General features: G+C 34.7%; 1 protein-coding gene across 1 annotated transcript; it reads left to right on the top strand.

Annotated features, from left to right (window-relative positions):
* The first annotated feature begins 215 nt into the window (after positions 1–215).
* On the top strand, positions 216–5,525 carry LOC147815770 (uncharacterized). Its single transcript, XM_087156575.1, has 2 exons — positions 216–333; positions 454–5,525. Exons 1-2 carry the CDS (start codon positions 216–218, stop codon positions 5,523–5,525), a joined length of 5,190 nt encoding a protein of 1,729 aa, XP_087012701.1.
* Positions 5,526–10,408: the final 4,883 nt, after the last annotated feature.

Below are 10,408 nucleotides of genomic sequence, written 5' to 3'. Positions count from 1 at the left end.
AATTTAGAATTATAATTTTCAGAATCCGTTTTTGATGCTAAATTATTTGTTATTAAAAGATTAAAGTTTTATAATTGTTGTCATTCATCTGTAGAACTTGTAGTTCATTTGATTGATTTTATTTAAAAGGCGTCCGCATTATTTATTTTCATATATTAGCGACATTTTGTGGCGTCCGCGACAGGACGGTTGATACGCTATTTCTGATTTGAAAAATGTTTTTAGCATCAAAAGGATTTAAAAAGGAAGATCTTATTATTGTTGCCCAAGAAATTGGCGAAGTATTACCTCAAAAAGCTACTGTAGCGGATCTGAAAACGATCATTTTGAAAAGTAAAGAATATTTAGCTGATCCAGATTTTGTAACAAGTGTATTGGTAGCTACTGTCAATGATCGACGACAAAAGGAGGAATATGAAGAAAAAGAGAGACAAAGAGAATATGAAGAAAAAGAGAGACAAAGAGAATATGAAGAAACAGAGAAACAAAGAGAATATGAAGAGAAACAAAGAGAATATGAAGAGAGAGAAAGTATAAGAAAACATGAACTGGAGTTGGCGAGAATTCAAGCTACATCGCAAAGAACCGGTGAGTCTCCGCCAAATATTATTAGTGCCAGTGCCAGAAAGCAGTTTAATTTGCCAAAATTAGAACTTAGGCAATTTAGTGGAGATTTAAAAGATTGGCTACCATTTTGGGGACAATTTGAACAAATTAATAATGATACAGATATTGCCCCTGAAAACAAATTTCAATACCTGATTCAGGCTACAACTGTTGGATCTAGAGCTAGAGAAGTTGTAGAAAGCTTTCCTCCAACAGCTGCAAACTATACCAAAGCAGTAGACAGCCTTAAAGCCCGATTTGGCAAGGATGACCTTTTGGTCGAAGTTTATGTTAGGGAATTGTTGAAGCTCATAGTTTCCGTTCAAAAGCATGAAAAGATATCTATGACGTCCCTTTATGACAAACTAGAGTCATATCTTAGAGCTTTAGAAACGTTAGGTGTTACGACCGAGAAATGCGCTTCAATACTATTCCCTATGGTAGAATCTTGTTTCCAAGAAGAGTTTCTAAAAGCCTGGAACCGAAGTTCTTCCCGCGTTGCTTCAGTTGACGCCAAAGAGCGATTAACGAACATCATGGCTTTTCTGAAGGCAGAAACGGAAGGTGAAGAAAGAATTAATTTGGCCATGTCAGGTTTTGGCTTGGGATCTGATGAAAAACGCCAACCCTTTAAAAAGAAAGCAAGAGATTTGCCAACAAAAAGATTTTCAACAGCGGCAAATCTATTGACTACAGATGTAAAAGATTTGAAGAAAGTGTGTGTGTTTTGTTCAGGGAAACATAAAAGTTCAGATTGCTTTTCCGCTCGAAATATGACTTTAGCTGAAAGAGAGAACATAGTAAGAGAAAGTCAATGTTGTTTTGCCTGTTTAATGCAAGGACATCCAGTTCGTAAGTGCAAAGCTTTTATAAAATGTGTCATATGCGGTAAAAGACATGTGGTACTAATGTGTGAATCTTTAGCTGCAAAAAATCGTGAACCCGATAAATCCGGGCAGAAAAGTGAAAGTTCTGAAATAAACATGTCCAACATCACGTACGGTCCGAAAGTGTTCCTTCAAACTATGAAACTAAAGCTGATATCTGATAGAAAAGAAATTGTGGTGAGAGCAGTTTTAGATTCTGGATCACAAAGAACATATATTTTAAAAAATTTGGCTGAAACGATGAAATATGTTCCCTTGAGAAAAGAAACTCTCATACACTCTTTGTTTGGTGGTCATAAATCAGATAAATTTGAACACACGTGTTATAGAATTAGATTAAGGAATCCAGAGAATAACTTGACTTGTAACATGGAAGCTTTAGATCAAGCATCTATTTGTGATACTATAACACCTGTTAGCTTTGGACCCTGGTTAAAAGAGCTTGAAGAAATTAATATAAAGTTGTCAGACGTCGGAAATGAGTCACAACCAGTTCAAATTCTGCTTGGAGCTGACGTAATAGGAAAACTTATGACAGGAAAACGAAGAGTTTTGGCAAGTGGATTAGTAGCAATAGAGACACTATTGGGATGGACTTTAACAGGGAAAGCACCTGAAAATGATTTACCGTCAAGCAATGCAATGTTGGTTACTTCACTTTTAGTAAAAGAAATGGATATTTCTGAGCTGTGGAGATTAGATTCTTTAGGAATAAAAGATCCTTCAGAACAAAAATCTAGAGAGGAACTGCAAGAAGCCTCAATGGAACATTTCTTAAATACAGTGAAAGTTGAAGGAGATGGCCGTTTTATAGTTAGTCTGCCATGGCTTGATGGGCATTTGCCTTTGCCAGATAATTATGATTTGGCGTTAAAGAGATTGCAAATGACAACACGCAAGTTGAAAACCGACAAATTGTATGATGCCTATGGAGAAGTGTTCAAGGACTGGGAGAAAGAGGAAATAATTGAAGAGGTTCCAAAAGAAGACATGGGGATACCTTGTCATTACTTACCTCATCGACCTGTGATAAAGGAGAGCAGCACAACTAAAATCAGGCCCGTGTTCAATGCTTCTTCTAAGAGAAAAGGAGTTCCTAGTTTAAATGATTGTGTAGAAAAAGGGTTAAATTTGATAGAAGTAATTCCCTCAATGATAAATAAATTTCGGAGATATCAATTTGGCGTAACAGCTGATATACGTAAGGCTTTTTTGCAAATAAGTCTTTATGAAAATGATAGAAATTTCTTGCGATTCTTATGGTATGGAGAAGATGGACAGCTGAAACATTTTCGTCATCGAAGAGTTGTGTTTGGTGTTTCTTGTAGTCCGTTTTTGCTAGGAGCCACTATTCAATACCATTTGAATAATAAACTAGAGGAAGCAATGGGAGGGAATGAAAAATACCCTAAAGAGATTATACAGGAACTAATATGTAGTTTTTATGTAGATAATTGCCTCACAAGCGTGAAAACTGAAGTAGAGCTGAAACAATTCATAGAAGTTGCTACTAATATTATGGCTGAAAGACAATTTGATTTACGAGGGTGGGAGTCTACTAACCCATCAGAACTTAATTCTAGTGAGACCAATATTCTAGGAATGAAGTGGAATAGACAAAGTGATACTCTGTTAATTAATATTCCTGATATGAAAGACACAAAACATGAAAAAATCACCAAAAGAAGCATTCTAGCTGCCTCACACAGAGTTTTTGATCCTATGGGGATAACTAGCCCGGTATCGCTACGACCAAAATTATGGTTACAAAATTTGTGGAAAGCTAGAATTGGTTGGGACGATGAAGTTGACACAAAAACACGAGAAGATTTTACAAAGTGGCTAAGTCAGCTTGAATATCTGAAGCACATAGAAATCCCAAGGTGGTTACATTGTGACAAAGGTTACGAACGCATTTCATTACATTTCTTTTGTGATGCCAGTAAATTTGCGTATTCCACAGTAGTTTTCCTGAGAATAGAAGATGAAAGCAATGTTCAAGTTCACCTGATACAGAGTAAATCAAGAATTGCACCTAGCGGGAAAAAGGAAACAACGATTGCTCGACTTGAACTTCTTGGTGCCACAATTGCAGCTCGTCTGTCTATTGAAATAGTAAAACAGTTTCCGACGGACAAAGTTCATTTCTGGACAGACTCAACAACTGTATTAGCTTGGCTTAAAAGAGAAGACACATGGGGTGTATTTGTGGAAAATCGAGTTCAAGAAATCAGGAAATTGACTCCAGTAAAAGCATGGAGGCATTTGCCCGGATCTATGAATCCCGCAGACTTACCAAGTAGAGGTTGCTCTGCTCAACAACTTGGCAATTCGAAGTGGTGGGAGGGCCCCAGCTGGCTATATCTTTCCCACACGCAATGGCCTGCAGCAGCTGACGAAATTTCCGTTAATGAAGAGGAAATAAATTTGGAAAAAAGAAAACAAGTAGTTATTTCCATGGTAAATATTGAAGTAACGGAAATATGGTGTAATTACTTTTCAACATATAGCAGAAATGTAAGAGTAGTAGCTTGGATCCTACGTTTTGTCCACAACGTTTCACATCAGGATAAGTTGAAGGGAAATTTAATCTGTGAGGAGTTAACAAAGGCAGAAAGTGTGATTTTTAAGTCAATGCAAACAACGCATTTCCAAGATGATAAATTTCTCGCCAAAATACAAGCTTTTCGAGATAAAAGTGATATTCTGAGAGTAAAGACCAAACTTGTACATAGTGATGAGAATGAGAATTTCAGATGTCCAATCCTTTTACCTGCTAACAGTGTTGTGTTAGAATTAATCCGTGAAGAGCATATAAAAGCGATGCATGCAGGTCGTTCCATCTTACTCTCAAGACTCAGAGAGCGATACTGGATTCTTAAAGCTAAAAAGTTAGTAAATAAAGTTATTTCCAAGTGTGTGATTTGTAAGCGTCATCAAGCTAAACCAGTAGAAGTTCCGTTTGCGCCCCTTCCAAGAGAAAGAGTTACTCAGACAAAAGTTTTCCAAGTGTCTGGTGTGGACTATGCCGGTCCTCTGTATCTAAAATCGAATGAAAAAGCTTGGATCGTTTTGTTTACCTGTGCTGTGTACCGAGCAGTTCACTTTGAATTAGTACAGTCTCTCACTACAGATGCTTTTATTCAAGCATTCAGACGATTTATCGCAAGAAGAGGTAGAATATCGGTCATTTACTCGGATAATGGAAAGAATTTTGTAGGAGCAAACAATTATTTAAAGAATTTAGATTGGGACAAAATTGCTGTATACTCAACCGCTCAGAAAATAGTTTGGAAATTTATTCCACCCACAGCAGCATGGTGGGGTGGATGGTGGGAGCGGATAGTTGGAATGCTTAAGACTCTTCTGCGTCGTGTGTTAGGTAAATCTGTTGTGGATTATGAAGAACTAACTACAATTTTATGTGACTGTGAATCGGTTATAAATAGCAGACCATTGACCTACATTCACGATAATCCATCTGAATTAGTACCTTTAACTCCGGCAACATTTATATACGGGGAAGGTAGCAACAGCAACGAAACTCCCGATCTAGACCTTGTGAATCGAACCTCTATGTTGAAACGTGTGAAATTTTTGCAAAAATTACGTGAAGATCTCAAACAAAGATTTAGAAATGAATATCTTGCTCAGCTAGTGCACAAGGGAATAAGAAGGAATGATGTTATAAACATCGGTGATATTGTTTTAATAGGACAAGATAATGCTCGACGCATAGATTGGCCTCTTGGAATTGTCTTGGAGCTTTATCCTGGAAAGGACAGTATTCCTAGAGTAGCCAGATTAAGAACCTCTCAAGGCGAAAGGATCCGACCTTTCCAGAGACTTTATCCTTTAGAGCTATCAGCAAAGAACGATATGGATGTTCTGGAAAAGTCTTCAAAGAAACTTAACTTGGAAGTTGATAATATTCCCAAGTTCGTTGATGTACCTGATAATTTGGAAGTGAATTCTCTTATCAAAGGCAGATTGGGAAGAATCATAAAAATTCCGCAACGCTTAGATTTATGAACTTTTGTTATTTATATAATGACTAAATATTTTTTAATTAGTTTCATATAAAGGTGACCAATATACATGAGTTAGTTTGTATTTTAAAGAAATGCTAACTGTTTGTTCCAAAGTGCTATTTATAATATCACTTTGCAAGGTGGGAGTATGTTTAAGATTTTAAGTCATTAGCGTATGTATATTTGACCGAAGCGCCACCTTTAATTTTCATCAGATTTATTTGTTTTAATATTTCACTTTAGGTTGCGTGGCAACCAGAGATAGTTTTTGTTGTTGTTCTTTTCTGTTGTAATTTAGAATTATAATTTTCAGAATCCGTTTTTGATGCTAAATTATTTGTTATTAAAAGATTAAAGTTTTATAATTGTTGTCATTCATCTGTAGAACTTGTAGTTCATTTGATTGATTTTATTTAAAAGGCGTCCGCATTATTTATTTTCATATATTAGCGACAATGCCAACATGACATCCGGGCAGTTTCTGCAGGGAACGTATGTCCTGGTCTTGTTCGGGAGAATTTTCATCCCTCTGAAATGATTGTTTCTAAGTCTTGCTATAACCGATGTCAAGGTTCTAAGGCAGTTGAAGTCAGTGACAAGTGGCTTCTTAAAGGTGTGAGGTCGAAGTCTGTTTTTAATCGCTTGTGATGTTGCTGATTTTTAATTTTAAATCCAATTCGAAAATCTAATATATATAATTCTCTTACGTGGCTCCCAAATTTTGGCTGTATTTCTTTTCCACCGGTGGCAACGTTTTCTTTGTTTTGTTTACGTTACTATTTCTCTTACACGGCGAATCGACCGATGTTTGCCGCTAAAAATGTCACGTGCCAAATCTAACTGAGGTGGCTCAACATATAGCGCTTTCAAAAACGGAAATTGAAATAACCAGAGAGCATCAGCTGTGGGTTGGCGAGCGTTAACGAGCAAGGGGCGCAGCCCACTAGAATTTACATATTATGCTTAGAATAAAAATATTACTTTGTTAATTTTTTTTAAAATTTAATAATTAATCATTATAATACACTTGGTGGGAAGGAAACTTAAAATACTTCCGGACCGTTAAGGGTTAAAATAGAGAAAATTATTCTCCCATTATTTTTGCTTGTGAAGGAAGAAACTGCAATATTCAAAACCATCAGGCTATACATCTTTTAAAGTGAATTAACGTGTTAATTATTCCTCTCTGAATTCCGAAATTACGTTGTTAAATTACTCAAAGCTTAACATATGTTGCACAAAATAATATTATTCCCGACCGAAGGAGAAGCTCATGTTTTCTCTCAGTCTTCAAAAACAACTTAATTAATCTTCTCATTCAAGATTTCTCGCAAGCACTCGCGCGATCCAGTGCTCTCTTCCTATCCCAACCAATTCATTTTCCTAATTACTTTGTCGGGTAATACAAAACAGTAACAACTCAACTCGTCTTGAAAACAGAACTAACATGGCGCCAATTAAGTTGGAAAGTTAGAACAAAACTGAATTGCCCGTTAGTGAATGACGCTTTGAGAATACATTAAACAATTTTCTATGCGTTGTTGTCGAAACTTCAGCGCATGCTTTACTCAATGATAAAAGATTGGATAGAAAATGAGACAGCGAAAATAGAACTTGTCGGATACGTGGAATGACGGCTATTTAGTTCCTTTCATGGTAGTAAAGTAATTTTGTAGGTAACTAATAATTTAAAGAATTGATAAATAGATTTTTTTATTAAAGTGTAATGTACCTGAGTTGCGTCATTACCCCATTATTAATATTTTTAGAGTTCTTGTCAAAATTGTGAGTTTTAAATGGACATTCAATTGGACTATGAAATCGAAATCTGTGGAATTGAAACTTTCGAGCTTTCAAAACAAAGTTATTTTATAAAAATCTTTACCATAAACTTGGATTAAGTAGATAGTTGGTATTTAAAACACCACGGGACGTATTTTATTTTTATTTAATAACCGTCGTTGAACAGCCGACCCAATTTTTGAGTTTACGACTTCTAATTTAATATATATACAGCGGCCTAGGCCAATAGGCCCATACGCCAAATACAATGAATCATTTAAAAGGTCAACAGACCCTTATATAAATAAAATACAAAAATTATATGTATATATACAATACAAAACTTATTAACCCTCATATAAATAGAATACAAAAATTTTACGACTTCTAATGTTCAACTCCATAACCTTGTAATTTAGAACCCAATCCAGAAGACAAGGGAACTCCTGGATCAAGTATTGGGAGGAATTTGCCTTCGTGGAGGACTTTTTGAGGAAACTAACCCGCATTTACGTTACATGGTGATGAAGACCACGAGAACTTCCCACAGTTAGCCTGACGACAAAGGGACTCTAACCCGTGATCCGTCTACCACTGAGGATATTTCACATCAGCACTGTCGTCGGTGCAAGCCAAATGCGGATTCGTATTGACCAGCCATCGGTGGGATTCGAACCCGGTTCACCTCATTGGAAAGCGAACGCTCTATCCCCTGAGTCATCGCGGCTTCACTGAACGTATTTGTGATGAATTAACTCTATAATTGTGATGAATTAACTCGATTATTTATTTTCATTAGTAGAGAATTTGGTACTATATAAATGGATCATTACTAAGTGCCACTTACTTGATCCCAAAGATCTCGTTTAATAGTATCATTTTTAAATGTACTGATTTTTTTGTTTACTTCCTAAAATATTTACGAAACATATATTTCTCATTACAAGGTGTTCCGAGAAGACCACCCATAATATGTATTTTTAGAATTCTCAACAAAACAAAAACATACACATTGGGATCACATATTAATATTTAATCGTAGGCAAAAAAAAAAAAAAAAAAAAAAAACACTGTCAAAACATGTTATAAGAAGGTGGGAGTATTTAACAACAATGCAGGTTTGATGATAGTGGTAGGAAACAGAGTGGAGTTGAAAGGCGACTATTAGATACACCTTCAAGTTTCAACTACTGTAATTGGTCACAGATAGAAGGCGTTTTAGTTTATTCGTCAGAAAAATATTAATTTACGACCAAACTTTTTGTTTACAATTTTTGATAGGGATTCTAAAATTAAGGCTGTCCTTACGGAACTCACTGTATTTGGTAATATTTATTCTATGATAGTTACACGTTAAGTAAATCAGTTTTAAATTCAATTTTAAAAATGCTTTCATTTATACATTTCAATTCCTTTTCCTAAACAGTATATTTTGGTAAATAATGATCCGTTATTACCATCCTAAATGTTATTCAATGGGATAATGTGGTGCACAATGGCATAACATTATGAGATACTCTCAACACAATGGGGTACTCTCAACTCGAGAAGAAGACCACTGATACACACCCACCTGATCTATGATCTCAGCGCCAGCTAGTTGCTTATAAACAAGAAAGCGTGTTAATATTTTGGATGTTGCTGGCTAAGGTTGAGCAAAATTTCTTCCCATAATTAAAATGTTAATTAACGTTAAGTCAATTAAATGCAACGCTGTGTCAAATATCGAATTTTTTTTAAAAATAATTATTTTTTGTCTATTTTTTTAATTTAGATTTATTATTTTTTATGCATTTTATTGTTACCGGGACTACTTTTGCTTCATGTATCTGGTAATTAGTTTGTTTATGCTCTACTTGGCTTCATGCCTGTCTTAGTGTTAAGTAAGAAATAAACTAAATATTCCTTTACGGAAGAACATAGAATATGTCGCTTAAGAATATTTGAAGTTAATTCAACAGCTAATCAGGATCCATGCCCACGATGTCGTCATTTGTACGTATCCGATTGCCGAAACAAAATCTAATAGAGTTAAAAGCTAACGCGGCAATGATAATAAAGCACCTTTATCATTGAAGCTCGTGTGTTTCTCCCTCGCTATCTCTAGTGACAAGTAAAAGACATAACAATGAGTTTATAATGAGAATAAGATTAGATAGGCTTGCTAACCAATTGTTTTTGATTGATGTTATTTTAGACAATTAAGTGCCGGTATTGAAGGTAGTTATTTATATAAACTCATTTGTGCTAAAAACCGTCTGTTGTGTTAAACTGTCTTATTGTTTTAATCAACAAGAGGAAAGGTTTAACGGAACAATATATTTAGAATCTTTGTCAAAAATAAGGTTATAGCAAATCAATACTTTACGATGGAAAAAAAATTAAAACTTCATAGGCAGAGGATAAATCAAATAGGTATTCCAAATAAATCAAATAGAAAGTTATTTAGAACAATTTTAAATTTTTTCTGATCGTTAAACTTTTTCTTTTTCTTTTTATATTTCCTAATTCCGTATCTTTGATCGCATTATTGTAACAATTAAGCCGCTATGCCTAATTCCATTGATACTTAATAACAACACATGCGTAATATTCTGACTTAATACATCCACAAGTTTGTTTGTAAAATTTTTTAAACGTTATAGGATTACAAATTAATATATTATGGTTTGTAAAAGGAAACATTTGATTGGGAAAACATTTAATTGGGAAAAAATAAACCAAATAGGTATTCTAAATGATTCAACTCGAAAGTTAATAAGTTATTTAGAACAACTTTCAGTTGTTGCCGATATTAAACTAGTTTTTTTTCCTTAGTAATTACTGATTTTGGATCTTCGGTCTCATTATCGTAAGAATTGAAATTCCACTAAGCCTAATTCCATTGATACTTAAAAAGAACATGTTTTTAATATTTTGACTGCAAGTTTGGTTTTAAAATTTCATGCATGCTCAAATGGTCAATAATATTTAGTTACTGAAATCGAACACATTTTTTTACAGTTCTTTAACGCATTTCCTATTTTGAAAACTTACTAATTTTTCTACACTGAAACATTTTGTTTCTAAGAAAAAAGTTTATTCAAAATACATAGCCCGCCT

This window comes from Parasteatoda tepidariorum, chromosome 2 (genome assembly GCF_982258835.1).
Source record: "Parasteatoda tepidariorum strain Cologne lab strain chromosome 2, Ptep-v5.0, whole genome shotgun sequence".
Classification (NCBI taxonomy): Eukaryota; Metazoa; Arthropoda; class Arachnida; order Araneae; family Theridiidae; genus Parasteatoda; species Parasteatoda tepidariorum.
The sequence above is the reverse complement of the archived record's forward strand: the minus strand, read 5'-3'. Positions and strand labels throughout refer to the sequence as shown.